Source organism: Penicillium macrosclerotiorum (assembly GCF_028827735.1).
Source record: "Penicillium macrosclerotiorum strain IBT 26536 chromosome Unknown utg000002l_segment0_segment0, whole genome shotgun sequence".
NCBI lineage: Eukaryota > Fungi > Ascomycota > Eurotiomycetes > Eurotiales > Aspergillaceae > Penicillium > Penicillium macrosclerotiorum.
The window spans coordinates 658,421-683,768 of NW_026643082.1; the positions used below are offsets into that span (position 1 = coordinate 658,421).

Here is a 25,348-nt window from a genome sequence, read left to right on the forward strand (position 1 = left end):
ATCAAGTTTGTTCTTTCAAGTTCATTTGCTTGTCTCCAGGTTTCAACCCAACTGTTGGTCGAGCTCTCTATTGTGGTATCATGGCCTGAACCTTGAGGCCGCCACGCTTTCAACACCTCGACCGCCTCGTTATCACGTGATAGGATAGCAAACACCAAGTCAGTCGACACTAAGCCACAATGGGAAGGCACCCGTTGCCCTCTGAAGCGCAAATCGAACCGCGACAGTTCCGTGTATCCTGTCCGCAATCTTGACAACATGCCTCCCTTTAAGGATGAGCACATTTTGGTAGGTGGTATCTGAATATTTGCTGTCAAAATCTACACGTGAGCATTGAATCAGTCGAATTAACTTCCATCTAGTTAATTGCGCCAGGTTCGCAAATGACCCTGGCGCAGCTCGGTCTGCCCGAGACCTTCACACCCGCGCGATTTCGCTTCCCCACGCGTATGTTCCCTGGCGAAAATAAGGGAGAGTTTGAACCATACCGAATTCGTGAACGACGCCAGGAAGCCAAGGTCAGCAATGGCATCGAGACACCCAAGACGGAGCCTCCCAAGGAGGATGTCGAGATGAAGGATGCGGAGCCTGCTTCCCAGGATACCCCAGGAACCACCGATACCACACAGAAGCCCGAGCAAAAAAACGGCGAGGCAAACGGGGATGCTGCAAATGGGGAGGAATCGACCGAGAAGATTCAGGAGACAATCTACGAAGAAGATGTGGCCTCGGATGAAGGCGCTGTGTATCCGATCCAGAACGGGCGCATTGTTGACTGGCCCTGCTTTTTCGCCCTCCTGACTCACATCTACAATGCTTTGAGCCCCCCATTCCATACCCCGATCATGTTAATTGCCCAGCCGGTCTGGTCTGCACGCGATCGCGAGGCTATCACTCAATTCGTCTTTGAGAAGTTCAAGGTGCCTGCGTTCAGTTTGATGGATTCTGCGCTCGCCGCCTGCTACGGATATGGTGCACAGACTGCTACTGTTATTGATATCGGCAAGGGCAAGGTGGACGTGACTGCGGTCACAGATTTCGCGGTCAATGAGCATGGCCGGGGTATTGCTCTGGAGAAATGCGGTGGTGATGCAATGACTGACAGACTTGTCGAGCTTCTCGGATCTAAGGGTTTCACTCGCGAGATGTGTGAGCAGCTCAAGCGAAGCAACATCGCCGAAATTCTCTCGCCAGGGACTCCACTGCCTGGTGCAACAGCCACAGCACACCAGGGGACAAACCCTGCAGCTGCCGCATCCACAGGAGGCAACGACGTGAATGACTCTGCTCCTCGTGGCCCCGGTGAAGGTACTCAGATTGGCACCGAAACCAACGGGGAGGAAGACGAGGGTGTTTTGGATGTCGCTGCCATCGTCAGTGGCAACACAAATGAATATCTTGCCAATATGGAGAAGGAGAAATCAACGAGCAAAAAGCCCGGTGCTGACCCGAAGCAAAAGAATGTTCCCAACTACCAGAAAGAAAAGGCGTCATTTCAATTCGAGGAGTTTGTGCAATTGGAAGGCGAAAAGGCTCCTGTTGGCGGTTCTCGACAATACATTCGACAAACTCGGGAAATTGAAGTTGGCGTTGAGCGGTTCCTTCTGGCGACCCCTCCACAAGAGGCCGGAAACCGTCTGACTAACGGAATTCTCGATGATATTGCCACCCAAATCCACCATACCATCCTTGCAGTCCCAGATGCTACGAAGCGGAGCGAGCTATGGGACTCGCTTATCGTCGTAGGATGTGGCAGCAGAGTTCGAGGTAGGTTTTGTTGCTAATCTGTGTCATACTTGAGACTGATGCTAATATATGATGAATATATAGGCTTTACCCAGGCCTTGCTGGGTGTCATCACCCAAAAGTTCATTCTCTCCCCTTCCGGTACCATTTTTACATCTGAAATTCCTTCTGCATTCACAACTCCTCTCCCAACTGGTGGCACCAACACCCCGGCACCCATGGGCGGTCAACAGCCAGGGCCCATGTACCACCCGGCAGCCCACGGTGTGAACCCTCTTCTTGTCGCTGCCACTCACAACAACCCCGGCATGACTGGTGTTACCCCTGGCACCCCAGGCATGGACCCCACCATCTCCTCTCATCACCGCTCGACCGGACATTCTCAAACGCCTACCTCTGTTAAGACCCTTCGCCTTCCTGAGTACTTCCCCGAATTCAAGCATGAGGGGAACCGCAACGCACCTGGTGCCAGTGGTGGCCCCACTGCTGCCCAGAGTGGCCATGGCACCGAAGAAGCAGTATTCCTCGGCGCGCAGATGGCAGCCAAGGTCTTCTTTGTCCTCGACCAGGGTCTCACCAAGGGCTACATGAGCCGTGTCGAGTACAACGAGAGCGGACCGTCAGCCATTCATGAGTACATTGTGTAAGAGATTCTCAGTGAAGGTCACGGTTTCTACGAACTCAGCGCGCAGGTTTGAATTTGATTGATTGGCTACCTTTTTAGGCTGGGACATTTTGGCGAAGTGGGTTATTATGTTGCAAAGACTTTCCTTTTTTTGTACTCTTATGCTTTGATGCTCCTAGAAAAAGTTGTCTCAGGGCTTAGGTGCTGGATGTGGACTTGAGGAGTTAGTTTCATGTTCGATAGCCCCTGCTTGACTGACACTTCCATTCGAGATTTGGCTTTCATTTCTTCTGGTATCGCTAGTATTATTGTAGGAAATCGGTTTTTGAGTCTCGAGTTGCGTCACAACATGCCAATGATCACATCAGGCCTTCGATCGCGGGCCCACAGATAACAGTCACGTGACACTGGTTATCTCACCTCCGCGCAGCTTTCCGAGCCACCGCCTTTCGACATAATATCTTGTCACCATATTACTCTGGCTTGCAATTATTCCTGCGATCGATTAGATACCTTGGGTGGAGCAGTGCTGTTCTTGGTGTTTTGCCACTCCGAAGAATCTTTCCGACCTGTCCGCACCCACCCAACCAAACGGTAGACTATCTTCAACTTCCTCGAACACCTTCAAGAACGCGCTTCACGAATACCACCCGCCATCATGCCTCGTGCCGAAGCCGGAAGTGTCAAGGCGATAGGAAACAAAATCAAGAGCAAAGGATTGCAGCGTCTCAGGTTCTATTGTCAGGCTTGTGAGAAGCAGGTAGGGTGATCTGCTACCCTCTTTCACGGAGAGAATCTTTTTTCTGTCTTTCTCTTTCAAATAAGAAAACCGGCTGACCTGGCTCTCTATGATAAGTGTAGGGACCAAAATGCATTGAAGCAGCACTGTCTAAGCGAGTCTCATGTTCGTTTCTCCGACGTCCAGAGTCCCTCGAAGTCCGATTTACTAATCGATATCGATAGGTGCGCCAAATGCTCCTGATCAGTGAAGATCCGAAGAGCCATATCCGAAAATATAGCGAGGAATTTAAGACGAATTTCGTGAACCTGCTCAAGACTACCCATGGAGAGAAAAAAGTACATATCAATCACTTCTATCAGCAAGTCATTGCTGACAAAACCGTACGTCTTAATCTATCACTTGATGCGACCCCCAGGCATAAACATTGTCCCGAAAGCTAATCGAATGCAGCACATTCACATGAATGCTACGGAATGGAAGTCACTTACCCAGTTTGCCGCCTACCTCGGAAAAGAAGGAATTTGCCGCGTCGAAGAGACGGAGAAAGGACTCTTTGTCTCATGGATCGATAACAGCCCCGAAACACTGCGCAAGCGCGAGGCGGTTATGAGAAAAGAACGACAGGACAAGGGTGATGAAGAACGGGAGCAGCAACAGATCCAGGAGCAGATAGAACGGGCGCAGCTCAGCGCTGCCAGCGTGACCAAGGAGAAGGACGATAACTTAGAAGACCGGATGCTACCCCAAGAAGATGGAGAAAAAGTGAAGTTGAACTTTGGATTTGGTTCAAAGCCCAATGCGGACGCGAAGCCTGGTTTGCCTTCGGCCGCCGAAGACTCGGCTCCAAATGACTCTTCGGCCCCGACACCCACAGATGCGTCAACGCCGGCCGATGCTTCTCCCGCGCCATCGGCTTCTCAGGCTCCCGCTAAGATCTCGATGTCCTTTGGCGGACAGAAGCCGAAGAATGTGTTTGCCAGTGCTGGGAAGAAAAATCCATTGGCTGGCAAGAAGGGGCCTGTGTTAGCACCACAGAAGAAAATCAGTGAACAGGAGCGAATCATGAAGGCGGAGATGGAAGCAATGGAACGCAAACGGTCCCGCCCTGACTCTGGATTCAATGCTAAGCGACCAAAACTCACCTGAGGACATCAGCCGGGGGTGATCTACCTTCTTGCCGGATTCTTCGTTAGTTATCACTGGCGGCCGTTTTTCCTTTTCATTTACGGAGGAGAATGATCCTTCAAAATACCCCTTGTATCATGTATTCTCATCAATGAAACTAAACCAAATACGTACATACGCAAATCCTATTTGTACTTCGACGATCACGATCTACAACATATTATTGATTTTTTTGCCGAATCGCATAATGAAATGGAGTTCATCATCTACTGTGCATAGACAATGATGTGCAATCTTCTCCGTAAGGCTGCCCAAGCTTTGCAAGTGGGTGTCAGGCTCGGAGGTTCCCCCGATATATCAAATCGCAGGCTGTCGAACCCCCAGCATGAACTACGGGTTCGGCATCAAAATTGCAAGTGGGGATAATTCATCTCGTGCTAGCTCGAGCGGCAACAACTGGTCATAGCGTCAGGCTTATTACAAGGTAAACCGGTCGTCCCCTCTTCACGGTAGAGCTTGTCTCATAATTGGCTAGATCAGACCTCGTCTATTCCATTATGGGTTGTAGCTCTGTACCATGGTACGAGGTGTGTTCTTGCGGAAGTGGCCGTAATCTTAATTATCGGCTTCGCTTCCCATCTGGATAGCGAACTCCTTGCCTATTTCGGCCCCGGGGCGCGCTTCCGCAATTCGCCAGTCTCTGCTCTTGGGGCCAAATGAAGCAGGGTGCTTGACTCGAGACACGGACGAGTGGCATGCTGTACCGGGACTCGAAACCTACGCGGTAGCTGCGACTGGAGGATGGTTTATTTCTTTATCCTTTTCTTTTATATTTTGTTGTCATTTCGCAGAATGTGAACGTGTAGCAAGGCTGAAATAAAAGCTCTTGCCCCCTGGACCGTAACCGGGCCATGCGGGAAATATAAAGTGGACCCGATTGGGCCTTGGTACAGCACTAACGTGGTACTAACGTTTAGCGGTCGAAGAACCACTCGCCGACTTTTCCTATTCTGTTTATCTACACCAGTGGGGATTTTCCTGGAAGACAGGATAGAACATTATGATGCCCGATGAGATCTCCGCGAGCTCTAGAGCTCTACCTTTTACTTAGGGCAGGGGTGCTCTATGCAGCTGATGACACCTGCCGCATCCCGTGGTTGCAAATGGCCTCTCATCGACCCGGCATACGCAGAACTCCGTCGTCTTGTACCAAGATTGCGACTCACACACACTCTTCCATATTGATAAATTACCACTAATCTCTAAGTTGCAAGACTGGCACTGTTCTCCAGCCGCTGATTGGACATGCCATGCCGCCACGGGCTCGCCAGGGTGATGATATGGGATTAAGTCCGAGCTCCGGCCCCCTCCTCGGCCCCAATTTTTTTGATATTACAAGCGGTCGGTTGCTCGCCGCGGGTGGATAGAACGCGCATGCTTGGGAATTTGTTCCTGTTCATCCTCTTTTGCATTTAATCTGGCTCGGGAGAACCAGGCGCTGATACCTGGGAAGCCAACTTGGTTCGGGATAGGATCAGTTGCGACTATATACGGCTTTCTAGCAGAAAAGAACGCGCAGTCCGCCGAAATGGCGTCCACGAATTCCGACACCACGACCACGAATTCATCATCCACCCATAAGATTACCACCGTTCCCCTAACATCAATTTTCACTATTCCGACCTCATGCTCCAGCTCCTGGACATACGAATCAGAGAGTGCCAATGACATCTCGGGTGGTCTTCTCATGCAGAACTGCGTGAGCGTTGATGGCGACGATGGAGCATGCTGGCCATCAGGTTACAATAACTGGGGGAGAACGATCCCGACCCAAATATTCAGTCCCGGCCATTGTCCGCAAGGATATACGTCCGCTGGCTTGTCGATTTCCAACTCAATGACCGCGGCAATGTGTTGTATTTCGTCAGTATCATCATGATGCACGCGGCCCAAGGCGGATTTTGCTGACAGTGTCGCGTTTCCAGGGGGTTCGGCTTTACTTCCGATTCATCGTACGCCGGATGCACCAGTATCCTACCCTCAACCAGCTCGATGTTTGTCACCATCCGCCAAAAGACTGGTGACACCACGGAAGTCACTGGACCAGTGACTATGTGGGGTGCAGCAATTAGTATTCAATGGGAGGAGCGAGATCTGACCTATTGGTCTTCGACCAGCGCAACAACCACGGACGCGACCGATTCAGGCGTGACAGCAGTATCTGCGGCCACGGGGGCGGCCATGGCGGCCTCCACCGCGACCTCCACCGCGACGGCAGGATCAAGCGCGGATGTCTCTAAGTCATCCAGTGGGTTGTCCACCGGCGCAGGAATTGGAATTGGCGTGGGTGTCGGTGTTGCGAGTGTGGCTGTGCTTGCTGCGCTTGGCTTCTGGTTCTTCCGGCGTAAAATGCGCAAGAACGCGGTTGCTACTGGGACTGGATTGAGCTCGGCCGCTATGCCTATGACCGCCAATGGCGAGGGCTATGTGGCTGAGATCTCCACCAGCACTCAGGGGTCCAGCGCATCTTACGGGACCTCCATACCGGCGCGTATGGCGCCCACGCAGCCGTCCAGACCGACTGAGATTGACAATTACGCAGACCGCGAGAAAGCTTTCCACGAACTCGACGGATAGAGATACTCTCGAGGGGAGGTTTTACTAAATAACGATATTTCTGCTGTGCTGTCCAAAGACCAGTATCAGGGATGGATATACCCAAGTGCGAAGAGTGATCTGAGCAGATTCGACGTGACGGGGGAGTTCAAACGGGGTTATTTTTTTTATTTTTTATCTTCTAATGAGCGCTTCAAAATCTGTACATATTAGTATTTATTTCGTGAACACGTCTAATCCACATTTTTACAACGAAGATTGGAGCGAAATATCAAAATTGAGCGGAAACGTGTTGAATCCGCCTGTAAACCTCGATTTACTTCCCATATTGGACCCATGCCCACATTCCGGCCATTGTGGCACATATTCCCCCCCCCCCCCCCCCCCCCCCCCCCTCCCCTCCTCAAGGTAGGCACCGAAGCTTTCAACATGCCGGCCACGTAGAGTGATCCAATGGAACCTGCGTAGCTGTTGCTAACAACCCGCGAGTCATTCAAGTGTGGAAATGGCGCGACGGGTGTATCCTTCTCTAGGAACTCGCACAAGGGCTTCCAGTCCAAATCTTTCAGGTCGGTCTCCAGCAATCGCTTCGCCGGGACCATGCGTCTGACGTTTGCATAGTGTCGCTGGTACGCAGCTCACATGATGTCTCGATTTCGAGTCTTGCTCAGGCTGCAGACCCCCAGCAGACCCATGGACATCTTCCATGTAGTTTGGCTGATATGCAAGCCGATGAACGGTTCCATGACATGTCCACTTAGCCAAGCCAGGAAGCCCGCTGAGGAAGGCAGAACGATCGTTTGCTGGAAACTACGGACCCATGGGTCGAAGTCGCGATGGACAAGGATCACCCGCACTTCAGGAAACTCGCGCAACAAGGGTTCTGCAAAGGATGTCACATCGGTCAGGGCCTCGCAGGGCCCGAAGTAGGCGTTCCAATCGTCTTGTGACCATGTGTGGCCCGTATACGTGGGCAGGCACGGAATATTGTCGTCTGCAGCCATGCCCAGGCCTACCCATCTCTTAGGGTCATGGGACATACTGGACGAATGGAAGACATCACAGTATCCGACAATGGCCAGGGCCTCCTTGAGTGAAATTGCGATCCAGTGCGATAGAAGCCGAGCAAAGGGATTTGTTTGTCTCGCAGGGGACCTTCTGTGAACGCCTTGAAGGCCATTGCAAACTGGATCGGCCTTGGTAAACTCTCGCAGAGACGGAGAGAGACAGGGTTCCCTGACTCTGCAGACGATATTGGAATATATTAATGCACTTATACGTCTGGAATGCAATGGCAAGAGAGGTTGACGTCATATTTAGGGACACTGAGCTGGCATCAAAGCCATCCCGAATTGTGGCGCAAAGCTCTCGTAGCTTTAGTTGCTGCATCTGGATTAGCATAACCAGCGTTCTCATGTCAGACGGCAACGATGGCGATTCTGGCTGGAAGAAGAAAGAAAAGCAGTACAGAGTAGCGGGGTCGGTCAGCGCTGCAATTACAGCACTGGGGCTACGGGCCAGAACGATCTATTTGGAGCGAGAAAGACACCGCATGTTCTTAAATTGGTGCGGCTCTCATAGTTATCTCGTTGCAATCCGGACGTACAGCTGAGACGACCTCGAGAAGCAGCAAGAGCGAAGTCAGAAGAAGAAGACGAAGGACTTATCTATGTCCGATGCATTTGCAGAGCCATTTTCAGCCTGGCGAAGACGTGAATATTTTTTTTTTGAGAGGCGTTCTATTGTTTGCCCCATGTTTGGATACCTCGTATGAGAGGCGGTCGATGAATCCTCCATTTGCGCCACTTAGGGGTTGCATACAAAGAACACATCGAGGAAGTGTGGTTTGCGCGGGAAAAGATGCCAATGTCAGTGTGGATCAGCATGAAAACGAGAACGAGACCAGGCTCATGAGATGAGGCGCATCAGAATGTGACTGATCATAGGCGATTCTGGCCCATTTCAGCATACATGCAACTACCCGAAGGAAGACTTCAGCTGGCGACACCGTCACGCAAGATCCAGCCCGTAACCAGATGGTGTAATCAGCAAGAACCCGACGGGCAGCCACAAGAGGGGGATGTTGGGAGGCCGGGTTGGCATTTGGCATTGCGATGGGGGTTTCCGCCAGTCTTCCTCGAACCTTCTTATATCACCAACTTGGCGCCCCTCACCGCTTGATCATACGAAAACCAGACTCTCTCAAACCACTCAGCTATTCAACCATGGACCGACCAGTTACTTGGGACCGAGGAAGAACATCGGGCTTGATATCTTTACCAACCGGACAGCATGTTTTTGTGTCTGTGTCTGGTCCCGACCGGCAGAAGAATCAACCAATCATCCTGATTATCCCAGGCGTGGCCTGTAGTATCACGGAATGGGTCGTCGTTCGTCGACTCCTCCAACAGACTAGTCGCGTCCTAGTCTATGAGCGCTCCGGCATGGGCGCCTCGGAGGAATCCCCTTTGCCACGAACTGCATCGAATCTGGCCCGCGAGCTCAATACTCTCCTCCAGGTGCTCCGCATCGGTCCTCCATACGTGATTGTGTGTCATTCCTATGGAGGAATTATTGCGCGGGAATTCGTCGAACTCCGTCGAGAGGAAAACAAGCCCGAAGATGGAGTTGCGGGAATTGTCTTTGTCGAAGCCAACCAGGAGAAAAGCATTGCTCTTTGGCCTGACCCCGATCTGGAAGCCATGTCCAAGGGCATCAATTGGTATGATACGACGGGCCTTGAGATGGACCGCGCATTGACCGACTCTGAATGGAAGGCAGTCACCGATGAGCGCAATAGCATCAAGCATCAGCGCGCGGCTGAACGAGAAATGGAACACTACATTGGAAGTTGTATGGCTCTGGGGGCCAAGAGTCAGCTCGGATGCAGGCCCCCATTCCTGGGAAATCACCCCATCAGTGTACTGCAGGGCTATCCGGAGAAAGATCTGCGCCGAGTCTTTGAGGTTGCAGTCGAAAGGGGGAATGGCTCAACCGAGCAGAGACAGCGGGTGGAAAACAAATTGAAGATGTACCCGGAGTTGAACGAGAAGTTCCAGCGGGAGATTCTTACCCTGTCCACCCAGCACCGATATTCCGATGTCAAGGATTGTGGTCATTCCATCCATATCGTGGAGCCGGAGGCTATTTCTGACGAAGTGGAGTGGGTGCTGAATAGGCTCTTGATTACGAAGGAGACATAGTGAACCCTGCTGTCGTGTGAATTTTCCTTGGCCCCTCGGAAATCAATATGATCAACTGCACCTCATATGTTTTTATGGACGATAGCTCTTTGGAACTCTATGATAAGGCCCGGATTAATTCATATTTTTCCTTCTTGAGGGCCTTCAAACTAAGAACCAGCCGGAGCCAAAACTCCATAAATGACCGGTCAACAGAAGTACAAGACTGTGTATGTCGTTGTATGAACATCAAGACAAACAAAAAAAGGTATCTGAAGAGGACAATTGCAAAGGCCAAGATTTCGCTATCTGACGCCCTGACACGATGATAATAGTATGCTGAGGATGCTACTGATGTTGAGAAATCTTGACTATGATGTTCAAAAGCAATGAAGTACCCCGCAATTAGTCGGACATGATTCTGGGTTCATCCTGGCTCTTCTGTATGTCAGTGAAACACTGAGCTTGAGGCCTATTGGCACCCCTAGCCGTTAGACAAATACATCAAGCTTCACCTCTTCTTCAAATATACGTACATCCAGCTAAACTTGGTATTCCAGCAGTTGAAGATTTCTTCTCCATTCTCAGTACTGAAGCCCAAGTGCAGCCCGAATCTGCACGGAGAAGCGATATTTAAAATTAGGCCCTGCCTACGTAAAATCTCGAAATCTTCATTGTTCATTTCGAGAAAAAAAGCGCATGGAAAATGAATCCGGACAAGTACTTCTGCTCCTGAATCCAAGTTCCGCCAATTTCCACCACTGCGACGATCCTCGCTCTCGGCCGTTCACAAAACCCGAGGCGAGTCCATCAAGTTGCATCATTCTGCTTCCCAGGGCTCTGAAGTCGGTGTCTCGGTCGTGCGACCCCTATTTTCGCTGTTGAGACACCCCCTCACACCCAGAAAACCTGTTATTTCGATGGAAATATAAGTACTTTGCGGGATCTCCATCTCCTGGTCTGCTGGTAAGAAGAAGAAAAGCAAAACTGGCCAAAATCATTCACCTGATGGAGCATCTCGGCAATATTCTCACGCTTTTGGGCCGCCTTTTTGGACTAGTATGCCTGGTACGTCTAAATTAGACCACATCTGAACCTCAGAATCATGCAATCATCCAGGAATAACCCCGGTTATGACTGAATAGTACCGTATATATGACCGGTTTACAAATCCTCTTTCTCGAATTCCAGGCCCTGAAATCGCAAAATGGACCAATCTAATTTACACATACTACTGGTTCAAAGGCCAGATCCCAAACTACATCCACCGACTGCATGAAGAATATGGTAAAAGACTACCTAATCAGGTGCTGCCATTTCATGATATCTTGACGGGCAAAAAGACTAATATAATCACTGGACGATATCATTAGGCCCTACTGTTCGAACCAGCTTGACTCAGATTGATATCTGTGATATAAACGCCGCGAGGGAAATATACAAAACCAAGAGTCGCTTTCCGAAGTCAAAATGGTACCACACTCTGGTCTCAAATAACATTCGGACTGTCTTTTCTACTACCGACACTCAGTTTCATTCTTCCCGCAGACGCCTTTTGGCATCTCCGATTTCCGATTCTTCACTTACTCGTTTCGAGCCTCTGATCTCCAACCGAGTACAAATTGCGATCGACAGAATCGGTGAAGAGATGAAAGATCGCGGTGCAGCCGATGTATTCAAGTGGTGGCTATTCATGGCGACAGATGTTATCGGCGAGCTGAGCTTCGGGGAGTCATTCCGAATGCTCGAGGCTGGCAAGGTACTAAATTAACCCCAGAAGCCACATGTTCGGGTAGCGGTACACTGATGGGCGCGGATGCCATAGAAAACGCAATACAGCTTGGACCTCGAATATGTATCGAATCTCCAACCTATTCGAACGACTTTCCCACTGCTTGTGCAAGCCGCAGCCTGGCTGCCATTGCCTATCATCAATAGAACTGCCGCAGTTGGAAAAAGAATCGGTCTTTACGCTTCTCAATCCATCGAACGGTACAAGAAAATGATCGATGAGAACCCCGCCGATCCCAAACCCACCCTGTTCACAAAGCTGTTTGATGCAGAGAAGAGCAGATTGACGCACGAAGATATCAGACAGGAAGCGCAGGGGTACATCGTCGCGGGAAGTGATACCACCGCTGTGACATTAACTTACCTCGTGTACGCTGTTACTCGCCATCCGCAAATCCAAGAGAAGCTGGTGGCTGAGCTAGCGACGATCCCGCAGCCCGTATATGATCGAGAACTTCGATCCCTGCCGTATTTGAATCAGATCATAAAAGAGACACTTCGATTGTACACTGCTGTTCCATTTGGTCTACCCCGTATGACCCCATCCGAAGGGGCTCATTTCAATGGCTACTTTGTTCCTGGTGGCACTACAGTGTCTTCTCAAGCTTATAGTCTGCATCGTGATCCGGAGATATTTCCTGAGCCTTACAGGTGAGACTTGCTTGCCCCAGGTCAAACATGGGAACCAGAGAGTACATATTGAAACCCTTCAAGTTTTCGACCCGAGCGATGGGAACTCCCAACTAAAGAGATGAAGGATGCTTCATTGCCGTTTGGCGGAGGCGCACGAAGTGGGTCTTTACATTACCTTCTGAATTAGACACAGTGCTGACCTCATTGACAGTCTGTCTAGGAATGCATCTCGCACTCATTGAACTGCGTCTAGCGAGTGCATTCTTTTTCCGAGAATACTCCCACGCCCGCCCATCAGACAAAGAAGGGATGACCGATGAGGACATGACAATGAAATCATTTTTCTTGATGGCCCCGCAGGGTCATAGGTGCCTTATTGAGGCCTAAAAATTTGGTAAGGCTTGATGTTATATCTCTTTCTTTTGACTACTGTCTCCTTCAGAATCAAAATGGCTATCTGTGTTTAGGTAAATGTATTTAGGTAAAATGAATTCCAGCTCCTTAAGTATTCAACTGTGAACAAAGCTATTTATGTAATAAGAGAAGCTTTTCTATCTTCATTTCGTACAAGATCGAAGTCAGTGCTCTCATACCATGCAAGGATATATCAAAATAGCTCATCTTAATTTGGGCGAAGGGCTTATGTAAAATGCTTGCTAACACCGTCCAAGGGTCGGTCTTCTAGAAACAATATTTTCTTGAATCTTTCAATAGAAATACAGTTCTCTTTTTGTAGGCTGAATACCAAGAAGGAAGCGTGGCCAGTAAATCGTATTTTTGCTGAAACTGAAAATCTAACCTCCTTAAGGCCGATCTGAGAGGGGCATGTGGGCATACCCAGTGGCAATCCATGCCCTGCGCAGATCTTTTCCTGATGATCGCGTGGGGGCCGAGAGCTGAGCGGAGACTGTGCCACAGACTCTTCTGCGACGCTTTTTGCATACGGCAGGGGATTAGAGTTGCCTAAATCCACCTCATTTCCTCTTGACGCCTTCTTGAAGGTGAATTTATTACTGGTGCTTCATCAAACTCATATTTTGCAAGCAATCCTGAATCTGTATCATACAAGATCAACGGTCTGAACGAGGCCCACGTGGTAAGTACGCGCGCTTAATCTGTCGCGGATGCAGGTCGAGAAAGATCAAATGTGTTCTGCCAAATATAAGTGACATGGGTTCTTTGGGAGCTCCACAGCCACTGGAGACTTCCAGCGAACGGTGTTGCAATCTCGATCTAGAATGTATTGTTGGGAGGACCTGCCTCGGCCGTCCGGCTTCAAAACGCACGCAAAGAAAACTTCCTCAAACCCGAAGCCTGGCAAACCCCGAGTCATTCAAATATAAAGACAATGAAATACCTGCTGCACTCTCTGGTTTGGAGATAAAAGAATATTTGTTCTCAGACGTTGCTGAAGACGCGGTAACTCCATTGCATCCCGGTACCAATCCCGAATCAATTCAGCGACCAGGCAAAGGCAATGTATTTCAATCAATGACCGAAGCCGGTTCGTTCATATCTTTAGTTCTAAGTAATGACACAGAATTTGGCAGTAAAATCACTCATGCCACGTCAAGCTGGAGTGAACCACTCTCTGATCTCATCAGCAATGATATGGCAATTTTACTTAACCCCTAGTGAGTGAAATGGAAGGCCGCCACTGCTTTTATCTACTGACTGAATAAGGTTTGGTCTGGCATAGATTCTTTCTTCCAAAGACACCTACTCTAGTAAACCTGAGAAACCGACTAATCGCAGAGGAAGTCTCTGCTACCAACCCTGCCACAAACCTCCTTTTTGCCCTTCTTTGCTTGACAGCATTCGAAATTGCGGAAGGGTTTATTCGGCAATATCCACAAGTAAAGAGCCTTCAACTTGCCGTCTCATCATATGGGCAAGAGTTTCTTTTCTGGCCACCGACCCATCGCGATTCTATCGCTGTCTGCCTTTTCATTGCAGATTTTAGACCAGCAGCCTTAGATACCTCACAATTTGTTGCATACCGGACGGTCAAACCTGACTATCACATTTGCCGACAGAATTGCAGAGAGACTTGATATTCTACCTACACGGGATAGATCTTTTTTTAATCAGCTCACGAACCCAAACAGCATAGAATTTGAGCGATGTTTTACCGATTCGGTGCAAGAGCTGACTCTAATATAACACGATTCTTTTCTAGAGTGCTTTTCGTCCAAGTCCCTTCTCTCGTTATGGGACAAAGTGGAATATATGAAGCCTCACATTGATGCTTATCAAATTGTTTTACAGTATCGACAATGCTCGCCAAGGGTCATCCTTCATATACAATGGAATGTGGCATCCAATATCATGCTCGAGGGACAGACGCGTGCAAAGCAATGCAGGAATAACCCGGAGAGCCTGTTGCTTCTCATTGAAGGAATTAAAACAGACTGCATGGAGCAAATTAAAGTCTCCAAAGGTTTACTGGACGACATAGCTGGTGAAGGGAGACAAGAAGATCACACAGCTGCTCGCTCCTTGCTGGAACTGAAATTACACTTGGTATTCGCCCGACTATGTGGTCTGGGTCTACTATATGCCTCGGTACTGAGGTCAAGGCTTTTAGAGGGCGAGAATAATGGGGATCCAAACATACACTCCAAAGAATCGCTCCGTATTGTCGACCAAGTCGCTGGGAGTATGAACAGCCCTCCAGATGCCCCAGGCCAACATCTTTTTACATTTCTCAGCCGGTTCGGAGGCATTTATCCGGATCAACTTGTTCGTGTACTAGAAGTGTTTGTTGAGTGTGCCGAGTTGAAGATGGGTGGCATCATATTCAAATCTCCTCTTCAACGTGTGATCTATAACGTTGTGAATGTGTGCAAAAAACATTTTCGAGAACAATCTTGTTCAAATAAGAGTTTTCGGACGCCTCGCCAAAGATTTTGACAAATAATTGGAACTTTTTAATAAGTGTGCCAAAATTATTGGCAACATGGTTACCTCGCCAGAGAAATCAGCCGACTCTGCTTTCGTGGGTGGCTGTGTTTATGCTGCGAGTAGCAGGATCGTGTATGGATTACGCAATGCCATGGAACGATTGAAAACCAGAGTTTCAAACGCAAATACTCGTGGAGAAGCATTGGATATGTCCAGATTTTCACCGGAATCAACCGATGCTTCTTCAATAGGGCTTGGGCTTGGTTCACAGCCCTGGGATGCATGGAATCTGTGGCCTCATATTGGAACGCCCGATTCCTTCGCGAATTCACAAGGTATCATATTTGATTGGCCCCTTGAATTAAACCTTGATATTGGATTTGGGTCAATATGTTCTGATATGATCTGAAACCTGATGGAAGAATTTAAAACTAGACGAAGCAGAAGACAATCTTCGAACTCTATTTAGCTACCCAAGTCAAAGAATTCAAATTATTTGTAACTCAGAGCGAGAGTAAATTGGAGGTTTGAGACAAGGTTTTCTTTTCTATATTATTCATTCACTTGTCTTGTGTTCATTTGATTCTTTCCCCTTGAAACTTCAGGCAGTCCCAATAAACCAAGAAATTGATCCGCTTAAAGATGCAGCAACAACACTGCCGTGATCCTCTTCTTGGTATTGTCTTCTTTTGACCATGTGAAAACAACCGCTCTCTTGCAGCCGTTGAAACATTGCATCGCAATTCTTACCCATTGCGCGCTCGGCTGCTCGAAGCTGCCTAGTTTTAAACCTTTCCTCGCTTTCGTCCAGTCCACGCTCGGGGTATTGCTCCAAGTCACCATAAGAAAGCCATACGTTCACCTGACCGAAGGTATCTTTATTTTTGTAGAAAGATTGTTCTTCTTGAAGAATGAATCCGTCGTTCCACCAAATCGATGGGCTGGAAGCAAGAAACGCATCAAAGCTAGTTGGTACTGTGTAGAGTGCATGGAGGGCAAATAGTGCTCCGTATGAATGGCCGAATAAAGCTTTCCGATCAATTTTTACTTGAGGGAAAACTGAGGATGATATAAATGGATGGACCACTTCAGTGATGAAATCAAGAAACTGATTTCCCCCGCCATATGGTTGTGGCTGCGGCATGCCGTCTGGCCCCTTCGGGGCCGCATATTCTTGACAAGGAGGAGTCAGATCAAAGCTTCGGCGGGAGCTGTAGACAGAATCTGTGATAGGATATGAGACTCCGACCACGATGATTTTACCCTGTTTCTGGCTGAAGGCTCGTCGTCGAACTATGTCCGTCGCCGATAGAAATACGGCATTTCCATCCACAAGATATCTAGTGTCTAGCCTTCAGCTTTCACTTGTAATGTGTAGCAATCAAGCCGGTGAAATTGTTCCTCACATTATATCTGCTGAGCCGCCGAGTCCTTGTTCAATCGTTTGCCACTCAAGTGACCATGAGACTTGAATTAGGTATGGCTGGCTTTGGCAATTTGAGGCATGCCATGATGCTAGGTTCGGAATAGAATTGTCCTTGGACCTCAAAAACGTCCACTCTGCCATGTTTCAGATGGTTAACCACTGTTGACGCTATCCAGGATTGTGTCGTTGGTGAATAAATTATCTTTTAAGCGAAAGTCTTCTGGTTCAAGCAGCTAAGAGCTGTAAATTAAATGTAATCCACCACGGAAAGTTGCTGTATCGGGACAAAATAGGCGAATCTCGAATTTTTATGAGTGGAAAATGGGTCAGTCCAAGATATTCCCCACAAACTCCCCATGGGAATGCATGGGTAGGCCGTCGGTGATCCAGCACCGAGAAAATGCCGCCCGAGGCTGCCCTGAGTTGGCAGATGGTCCGACGCCAAGCAATTCCATCGCTTTTCGACCGCGGACATTTCTTGGCACGCCCTTGGGTGCCTTGGCGAAATTTATCTGATTCGGCATTAGAGAGGGAAACCGCGTGTTTCCTCGTATAGAATTCCCGTACTGGTAGTCATTAACCAAAAATATCTGATAAGATATCATGCTGATCTTTTTAGAGCAGCCGAGGTGTGGTACAGTCATCCACATGTCGACGAACGGAGCTCTGTTTAAGGAGCTCCCTACTCGGAAAAGTTTTCCAGAGCGACAAACAGCATTTTTGAATCCTTGCCATTAGTTGCGGTTAGTCACCTCGGAAAAGTTCCGATCCGAATAGATCGGATGATAATTACGAGTTCACCAGAAGTTGAAATAAATATGACATTTCACGTTTTCACCCACATTTTTCTCTTGTAGACGCTGGCAACTTATCGCAATGTTCAAACAACAGGACATAATTTCTGTGGACATCGCTTCCCAACATGAGGCCAATAATCCGGAAATTGATCATGGGATGGAAGAAGATGTGGAAAAACTGCCATCGTCAGAAAAAGTTCAGGCAGGTGTGCAAAGAGCCGATCTATTACGGAAGGCATGGACCAAGCAAGGTCTCGTTATCGTTTTCACAGGGTAGGCGTGGAGAGATTTCTGAAACAATTTATGTGCTGATGAATTACGATCATAGTCTCTTCCTGTGTACTTTGGCGATAAACTTTGCCGACTATTCAACACAGGTTTATTCCGCATATACCACAAGTGCCTTCAAACAGCATTCGGCAATGAGTGCTGCTAAAGTGGTGAATAATATTGCTCGTATCTCTGCATACCCTATCATAGCCAAATTAGGTGATGTGAGCTTTTTCGACGAGGAAGATATGATCGTTTTTACTAAGAAATTAGGTGTTTGGAAGAGCCGAGATGTTCATTCTATCCATAGCAGCGTCCGCTCTTGGTTATGTGATATACGCTGCGTGCGAGAACATCGCACAATACATGGTGTGTTTAGCATGCTTTTTCTATGGATTCAAAAAGTTGCGACTTTTTTTTAACAATAAACATGAGAGATTATTAGGCCGCAGGAATATTTGAAGCTATTGGGTCGACTGGATTTGCTTTGACACAGCAGGTATTCGTAGCGGATATGACTTCTTTGGTGAATCGCGGTATCTGGTCAACACTTCCTGATTCGCTTACGACCGTTCCAACTCTATACCTTGGCTCTATTGTGGGGGAGCAGATTCTGAATCACTCTACATGGCGCTGGGGATGGGGAATGTGGGCTATCATTCTGCCAGTGGCCTCACTGCCACTGATATGCACTATGCTTTTCTACCAACGCCGGGTTCCGCTGTTGAAACAGACAACAAGTCTTCTGGGCTTCAACCCTTCTCAATCCTGGTTGCAGAAGGCGTACCAGCTATTATGGGTTCAATTAGATCTACCGGGCGCGATTTTGCTTCTAGCAGGATTGTCATTGTTATTAGTTCCCCTCTCACTAACGGGCTCCACTAACAGCAGCCTGTGGACTCGCGGGTCATTCATTGCAATGATAGTTCTCGGCGTGGTTTTCTTGATTTTATTTGGGATTTGGGATGCATGGTTCGCAAAAGAACCTTTTGTTCCATACCGAATGATCAGAAATCGTACCGTGGCGGCGGCCTGTCTACTTGGTTTGCTAGATTTCTTTCACTACTCGGTGTTCACAGTTTTCTTTTCCAGCTATCTTCAAGTGGCAGGGCATTTCTCAGCTGGTGCAGCAACAAGAATTGAGTAGGTCTTCCTGCTCAAACTTTCTGCCTGATGCCGTTTCTGATTTTCTTATAGCAACTCACTTCGCGTCGCATTCCAAGTCGCCGGTATATTTGCTGCTTTCTTCATGAAGTACACAAAGCGATCTCAGATCTTTGTTATCTTCGGTGTCTGCCTCTGTGTGCTTGGAATGGGTGTCCTGCTCTACCTTGTAGATATGGACGGTCATGTGGGAAATGAGGCATCCTTGGTAACCGCAAAGTCTCTCATTGGCATCGGCCGTGGATTTTATCAGACTGCGGCCCAGGTTTCCGTTCAAGCGGTTGTTTCACGCCAGGAAGTATCTGTGGTGACAGCAGTATTCTTTGCATCAATGAGCGTAGGTGGCGCTATCGGAACCAGGTAAGCGATCGAAATTGAATAATAAACTCACATTGTTTAATTTGTTTCTTAGCGTGGCGGGTGCAATTTGGCGCAATACTCTGCCAAATAAACTCCAACAATACCTCCCAGAAGACCTGAAAGACCAAGCCAACGCCATTTTTGGATCGATTGTGGTCGCGCAAAAATACGCCGAAGGGACAGAGGCTAGAATTGCAATTGACAAGAGCTATCGAGAGTCGCAAAGACTATTGGCAATTGGTGCTCTGGTGTCCTTGTCCCTTATGCTCCTCGTTATGCCTTTCCTGAAGAATGTCAAACTCAATGAGGATAAAAGTGTGGCTGCCAATGATGAGACTTCGGATGAAACAAAAGAATGAGTATGATCTGATGAGTATCAGCCTTGATGTGACTGTCTTGACTGCGAGTTAATTCAGGGATTTGCCCTTTTGAAAATTGTGATATGTATTTAATCGTTGCTCTTGTCTTGAAAGATTCATATAGACTTTGGATGCGAATAAATTCTGTACCATATGATTGAATACTTTAAGAAGTGAGATTGAGGTCCTATACAGGATATCTGCGTGATATAATACCTAACAAAAATGTATCTCGAAATTAAATTGAAAGAAAAGTAGCTACAGAAATAGATTTCTAAAGATATCATCGTGTCCAGAGAGAGCCAAGCTAGGCTCATCTTTCCATGATACATGGTATGATGAAATGAAATTTTATGAAAAACCCTCGAGAGTAGGTCTTACTATTTTTCGATACTGTCGAGCCATCAGGTCGCGCCAATCATCACCATGTTCCCCTCCGATGATCAAATCAATTTCCCTTAAAATTTCATCACTAACATCCTCCCATACCTCATTCTTACTCCTTTCTTCATGTAAAGATAGAGGAGTTATATCAAATCGATGGCCTGCCCATTTGCCCTTGGTGATATTTTCGCTCCAACCAACTCTTTCAGGTTGGGAGGACCAAGAAATCCGAGATATAAGAATCTCTGAAAACCCTATAACGTCAATTTGAGGACCATGAATGAACTCTTCTTTGAGCGCTATGACTTCGCCTCGGACATATTCCTTGGTGGTCAAGTTACGTAAAATCCATCTCTGGTCTCGGGGGTAAAATTCCAAAATTTCAGGCTTGAGGCCCATCATGATCTCCGCGCGGTCTGTCTGTGACATGTGGTGTTTCGCTTCGTAGTCAAGAAACCATCTTTGTAATTCTTGAGACAGCGAAGGGGCCCCTATCTTTTTATACGTATTTCTGATAGAAAAGGACTCCAAATGGTAGACCTTATTCAGTTCCCTAATATCATCTTGCTCGGCCGGGTCCAAAATATCAGATGGGTAATCGGAGGGGTCAGTTTGATCGCTCACGCAGATTATTCGCTCGCCAGCCCATGGTGCTAACGATTCGACGATGTGATCCTCGATGTGCGCAAGACCGACCGCCCAGAAATACTTATTGGCGAGGCTTAGCCGCAGGACGTCCTCAATGGTATCCAAATTCGAGAAAATCTTGTGATGGAGATCTGAAGAAAGGCTGGTGAAATCTGGGTTGCGTGCTTCTCGTATGTTCCGATCATGATGTTCGATTCTGACAGCTTTGCTGGAGTGGTTCTGGGAAAGATCGCTTGTGCGAATTCGTTTTGTACACTCAAAATCCTCGTCCTCGTTATCTTCGATATTTTCACCGGGAACGATCTCCACGTTTTGATATCTATGTAATAAACATGTTAGCTATTATTCCATACTTTGTTACTCTGAATTTGGGATAAACTGACCGGTGCGTATTTACTGGCACGGCCAGAAGAGCCACAAGGCCGGAAGCGCTCCCCGAAAGTAAGACTTCAGCAAGTTCCCCTAGAATTCCTGTCGTTTCTTTGCGCCCTGGCGCGAGAACTCGCCAAAGCTGACCCATTTGAAGAGGTTGCAGGCTTTAAGATGCCCAAGACTACGATTATGGTGAAGAGCAATACACTTTAGGACGGTGAGACTGTAGGTTAATAAAGACGTCAGACGCACGTAACTATTAAAACATTATTGGGGAGTCCCGCATGTGCAAATTCAATCAACTACGGTTCCGTGAAGAGTGTATTACTGATAAACTGACTCAGCGATTTACTGGTGTCTGAGGTGTTCCATTCGCTGGCGAAGTTTCACTTGCTCGATCACATACTGACAGATCGTCTCCAACGGCGAATGATTTTCATAGAAAGTTTTCACTCGCTGAAGACTAGGCAGATCTGGCTGCACGCACAATTCCGTACTGCGTATAAGGAAATTTGAAGCTCGTTGGTGTCTGCCTGGTGAAATTTACAATAGGCGTGGAATCAACGAGGTCCTTCAATATCAAACATCTCGGAAAGTTCGACAGGTGCCAACGCGTCTTCTAACATATCGCGTCCCATGGGCTTAAATCTGATTCTCATATATAAGAGACGAGTACATGAGCATGAAATCACCAAGAAAATTCCACTCAAGGCGGCTGATTTGTTCATCTGCAAGAGGCAAAGTCCTAGGATGGACCGCTGTGTTTACTGGAAATATTTTACCATAGATATCGTGACAAATCAATGAATCTGAATCACCAGGGAAATTCATAAGACCTCCCAACAAAAATTGCAGAAGTTAGGCTGTCTTACCTTCAAATAAGTCCTGCAACTGTTGCTCGCAACCAAAAGCCAGACTCGACAGGCTTGTTCATTAGTTTTTTTGGCCCCAAACCACAAAGCTGGCTGCGCGACCTGATTTGAAAAGATCTACACCACTAACCCAAGATGGGTTGGTTTGGGGCCAAAACTTGAGTGGCTGAGAATCCAGCCCACCAAACCTCCCATTCTTATTATCAACTTTGCCTTGCAGCCTTAGAGCGCATGGACCGTGTCGTGATAGAGCCTCGCGATTGATTTACTTGCACGGAGTCGCCCCCGAAGAGTCAGCGGCTGCAACAGCACTCATGGGTGGCTACGCTTTTCAATCGAAGGGCTGTCGGACATGCAAAAGATGCAAGATTAAGGTCAGTACTAGCTTCTAGATGCCGGCATACCGAAAGCGTGGATTGAAATTAGAGATATCTAGTGCGATGAAAAACAACTAGAATGTGGACGATGCCTTAAACGTGGCCTTCAATGCGAAGGCTACGACCAGGCCCGAATTTTTGTCTACGGGGACCCTGTAAACCCCAAGAACGCTGTACAACCTCAGCATTCCCATGTCGCTCGTGGACAATCACGCGGCGGCTTACCGGAGGTTGTTGCTCCCAGCTCAGTCATGCGGGACCAGATGTTTTCGTCATATATCAGCCTCTTCTTTCCGAACGGCCATAAAGTGAATATCGATATTGATCAGTGGGACTATTTTGTCTATACTACCCTGTTGTTCCAAGAGCTCGAGGTACAGTCTCAGTTAATTTCTTTGTCCAAGCCATCTATCTTCCGTAGCTTGGAGTTGGATGATGACGCTGAAAGTTCCGATACTCGCAGTCATGTTATTGTCCTAATGGCCTTGCAGGCATCGCTTCTCATGTAGCGGGGATCAATGCAATCTTATTTCACTACCGTAAAATGACCCACAGGAATCCTCTCGTCAACGCCATATACGAGCAGTGCAAGAAAATGAGACTTGTTAGTTTACTCTTGATATTTAGGAATGCCGAACTGATCTGCTTTCAAGATATTCCAGACTTCAGGCCTAGCCTTATGCAAAGATGACTACGACTACATTGTCCAGTCCGCAGACGGGGATCCTTTGATGGAATTGCTCAAACTCTGGGCCAAGTTCGCGCCTATTAAATCTTTGACCGAGGCTGTTAATCCAGCTTATAAACGTGCATGTCAAGTTGTTCTTCAGAAATGCATTGCGCATCGCGGCAGCCTGCTAGCTTGGTATGACAGGTATAGCCTGGTCCTGCCCTCGGAATACGCCCCCGGAGAGGAGAGTTGGTGTGCACGGAACTATCTCCCATAGATAATATATTCGGCCCAGCCTATTGCTTCCAGTCTCTTGACGATGCGAGGCTACATGCCTTCTTCTGGGCTGCGCTCGCTATAGTTCACCGTCTTATTGCAAAAGCACGAGAAGTTTCGAGGTTTTCCAATACCGAGAGAACTCCTTCACCGATGGACCGAATAAATCATGAAACTGACATGGCAAACGAAAAGGACTACCAGGCATCAGTATTCTATACGGATAAAGTGGCTCGCACGATCCCCTACTGTGCACAGGACGGCTTGAAAACATGAGGAATCTATATCGTGGGGTTTTGGGCGAGCCATGTTGCGTGAACCCATACTGCCACAGAAACCTGGAATAAGTTTTCATTGTGCCAAGAGGTATTCAGCCTTCTCGGCGATCATGACTATGGCTTTGCGACGAGTCTAAAAGAGATGTTTTGGATCGAATGGTTTCGGAATGATTCCCGCGAGGCTATTTCGGATGTTGCTGAGAATGACGCCAATGCCCGATATGCGGGATCGACTCAGAGAACACCTGGTCCCAAGGAAGATACAGATGATTGGACTACACACAGCGGGCCCTCTGGCGCGTTGGAGGCGCCAAAGGTGGTAGAGGTTGCCGATCGGACAGCCTCTTACTCATGATGACACAGGTCTAGTGCAGGCGCTTTCGACTCTGAATTGTATTGGCCGACGGAGTTAGCATCAAACATCATATTTATGGTCATCAAGTTACAGAAAAACAATTTTTTACGACTTGGATTATGCGAAGCTCGTAACTGGTCATAAATGAATAGCACGTTAGAGTGATTATAATGGTGAATCTGTCTGATAACGAATATCTATATATACCTATTTCAAAATGTACAATCTTCTTCTCTTGAGGTGGCCATTCAGCACTTACTCCCATCGCTACAGGACTGGTCGCATTTGTAGGTACCAATCCAGTTGTCGTCACCATAGACATCCAGCCCCATCATCCAGCCGTTCAGGACCTGGTGGAGGTAGTCCAGGTTCTGGGGTACACCGTTTGACTGGCCCTCCGAGGAGCAAGGGTAGTCCTCCGTAAGACCCTTGTTGTCATTAAGACCGCTGTTAGCCGTGAACCAACCGTTGTACGAGCCAAATGCCTGGATTGCATTGCCGTTGGACGAATCGAGCTGGGACTTGAGGTAGTTGGTACCGGCATCCACATTATCCTGGATGGAGTCGGTACACTGCCCGTTGGGATAGTTTTCACAGGAGACCTGCATCAAGCCGGGAGTCGGGCCCCCGGCGTCGGCATTGCAAGATGATTCCTGCATCGCGATGACGGCCAGAATGACGGGATCAACGCCATATTTGGAGCCAGCGCTCTGGAAGTACTGGTCGTATTGAGAGCAGGCGGAGCCGATGCCGCCGTAGAAGTCATCCAACGAAATGTGGTACACGTCCTCCAGAGCCAAGTACGGGGGAGTCCATCCGTCGCTGGTGATACCAGTGTTCAGCCAGTTCTCAGAACTGTGACCTTCATTAGAGGGGTTCAGCCAGCGTCGACAGGGTGCGATACTCTTACCCGTTAGGTCCGGAGTTTGGAGTCACTTCATCTGTAGCGCCTTCAGCCTTGGGATTTGATCCCACGCCCGGATTTGCCGACTGCGCGTGGACACCGGCGGCCACCGCAAGTGCAGCGAGAATGGTAGGCTTGAGGATAGCCATTCTGTATCAGACTTTCACTGCGGAAAATGGGAGGTTATGTGTCGAGGCTGATTTCTCTGAACGGCTCACACGATATTTATGTTGGAAAGAACTGAATTCATCACTGATGATCACCATCAGCCGTCCGCACTCGTGAGGGCGATGAGCGAATCACAGCATTGCGTTGTCTTATATATCCGGTGACGAGTTTCCCTGAAGGGAAAAAGTACGGGGGCGTTGTTGGGGGAATTGTTCCCTGCAGGGGGTCAGCTTAGTCGTAGCCGGACGAGCGTTTGGAGTACCATTTTCTGGATCGGGTAAGCAGGGGGGAGGAATCTCATAGA

General features: G+C 48.2%; 13 protein-coding genes across 13 annotated transcripts; 10 read left to right on the forward strand and 3 right to left on the reverse strand.

Moving 5' to 3' along the window:
• Positions 1–258: 258 nt before the first annotated feature.
• N7462_001405 (uncharacterized protein) lies at positions 259–2,393 on the forward strand (the record flags this gene model as incomplete). Its single annotated transcript, XM_057073131.1, has 3 exons — positions 259–288; positions 363–1,767; positions 1,831–2,393. 3 exons carry the CDS (start codon positions 259–261, stop codon positions 2,391–2,393), a joined length of 1,998 nt encoding a protein of 665 aa, XP_056936772.1.
• Positions 2,394–3,029: 636 nt separating this feature from the next.
• On the forward strand, positions 3,030–4,259 carry N7462_001406 (putative C2H2 finger domain protein (Kin17); the record flags this gene model as incomplete). The annotated part of the gene is made up of 4 exons (XM_057073132.1): positions 3,030–3,131; positions 3,228–3,275; positions 3,335–3,493; positions 3,564–4,259. 4 exons carry the CDS (start codon positions 3,030–3,032, stop codon positions 4,257–4,259), a joined length of 1,005 nt encoding a protein of 334 aa, XP_056936773.1.
• A 1,567-nt stretch (positions 4,260–5,826) lies between these two features.
• Positions 5,827–6,875, forward strand: N7462_001407 (uncharacterized protein; the record flags this gene model as incomplete). Its single annotated transcript, XM_057073133.1, has 2 exons — positions 5,827–6,161; positions 6,224–6,875. 2 exons carry the CDS (start codon positions 5,827–5,829, stop codon positions 6,873–6,875), a joined length of 987 nt encoding a protein of 328 aa, XP_056936774.1.
• Positions 6,876–7,087: 212 nt separating this feature from the next.
• On the reverse strand, positions 7,088–7,894 carry N7462_001408 (sulfotransferase family protein; the record flags this gene model as incomplete). The annotated part of the gene is made up of 2 exons (XM_057073134.1): positions 7,088–7,480; positions 7,535–7,894. 2 exons carry the CDS (start codon positions 7,892–7,894, stop codon positions 7,088–7,090), a joined length of 753 nt encoding a protein of 250 aa, XP_056936775.1.
• A 1,185-nt stretch (positions 7,895–9,079) lies between these two features.
• Positions 9,080–10,057, forward strand: N7462_001409 (alpha/beta fold hydrolase; the record flags this gene model as incomplete). The annotated part of the gene is made up of 1 exon (XM_057073135.1): positions 9,080–10,057. The coding sequence occupies one exon, from the start codon at positions 9,080–9,082 to the stop codon at positions 10,055–10,057; it is 978 nt and encodes a 325-aa protein (XP_056936776.1).
• A 987-nt stretch (positions 10,058–11,044) lies between these two features.
• N7462_001410 (cytochrome P450) lies at positions 11,045–12,847 on the forward strand (the record flags this gene model as incomplete). The annotated part of the gene is made up of 6 exons (XM_057073136.1): positions 11,045–11,104; positions 11,182–11,323; positions 11,410–11,795; positions 11,862–12,478; positions 12,542–12,618; positions 12,672–12,847. 6 exons carry the CDS (start codon positions 11,045–11,047, stop codon positions 12,845–12,847), a joined length of 1,458 nt encoding a protein of 485 aa, XP_056936777.1.
• Positions 12,848–13,630: 783 nt separating this feature from the next.
• Positions 13,631–14,514, forward strand: N7462_001411 (uncharacterized protein; the record flags this gene model as incomplete). Its single annotated transcript, XM_057073137.1, has 2 exons — positions 13,631–14,039; positions 14,144–14,514. The coding sequence occupies 2 exons, from the start codon at positions 13,631–13,633 to the stop codon at positions 14,512–14,514; spliced, it is 780 nt and encodes a 259-aa protein (XP_056936778.1).
• A 69-nt stretch (positions 14,515–14,583) lies between these two features.
• N7462_001412 (uncharacterized protein) lies at positions 14,584–15,373 on the forward strand (the record flags this gene model as incomplete). The annotated part of the gene is made up of 2 exons (XM_057073138.1): positions 14,584–14,599; positions 14,640–15,373. 2 exons carry the CDS (start codon positions 14,584–14,586, stop codon positions 15,371–15,373), a joined length of 750 nt encoding a protein of 249 aa, XP_056936779.1.
• Positions 15,374–17,666: 2,293 nt separating this feature from the next.
• mirC (siderochrome-iron transporter MirC) lies at positions 17,667–19,740 on the forward strand (the record flags this gene model as incomplete). Its single annotated transcript, XM_057073139.1, has 6 exons — positions 17,667–17,860; positions 17,916–18,081; positions 18,131–18,226; positions 18,303–19,000; positions 19,055–19,381; positions 19,434–19,740. The coding sequence occupies 6 exons, from the start codon at positions 17,667–17,669 to the stop codon at positions 19,738–19,740; spliced, it is 1,788 nt and encodes a 595-aa protein (XP_056936780.1).
• A 351-nt stretch (positions 19,741–20,091) lies between these two features.
• On the reverse strand, positions 20,092–21,292 carry N7462_001414 (uncharacterized protein; the record flags this gene model as incomplete). Its single annotated transcript, XM_057073140.1, has 2 exons — positions 20,092–21,091; positions 21,156–21,292. The coding sequence occupies 2 exons, from the start codon at positions 21,290–21,292 to the stop codon at positions 20,092–20,094; spliced, it is 1,137 nt and encodes a 378-aa protein (XP_056936781.1).
• A 1,038-nt stretch (positions 21,293–22,330) lies between these two features.
• N7462_001415 (Zn(II)2Cys6 transcription factor domain-containing protein) lies at positions 22,331–22,902 on the forward strand (the record flags this gene model as incomplete). The annotated part of the gene is made up of 2 exons (XM_057073141.1): positions 22,331–22,390; positions 22,453–22,902. 2 exons carry the CDS (start codon positions 22,331–22,333, stop codon positions 22,900–22,902), a joined length of 510 nt encoding a protein of 169 aa, XP_056936782.1.
• Positions 22,903–23,759: 857 nt separating this feature from the next.
• Positions 23,760–23,972, forward strand: N7462_001416 (uncharacterized protein; the record flags this gene model as incomplete). The annotated part of the gene is made up of 1 exon (XM_057073142.1): positions 23,760–23,972. One exon carries the CDS (start codon positions 23,760–23,762, stop codon positions 23,970–23,972), a length of 213 nt encoding a protein of 70 aa, XP_056936783.1.
• Positions 23,973–24,220: 248 nt separating this feature from the next.
• Positions 24,221–25,025, reverse strand: N7462_001417 (putative extracellular soluble lytic transglycosylase; the record flags this gene model as incomplete). The annotated part of the gene is made up of 2 exons (XM_057073143.1): positions 24,221–24,827; positions 24,883–25,025. 2 exons carry the CDS (start codon positions 25,023–25,025, stop codon positions 24,221–24,223), a joined length of 750 nt encoding a protein of 249 aa, XP_056936784.1.
• Between the last annotated feature and the right edge of the window lie 323 nt (positions 25,026–25,348).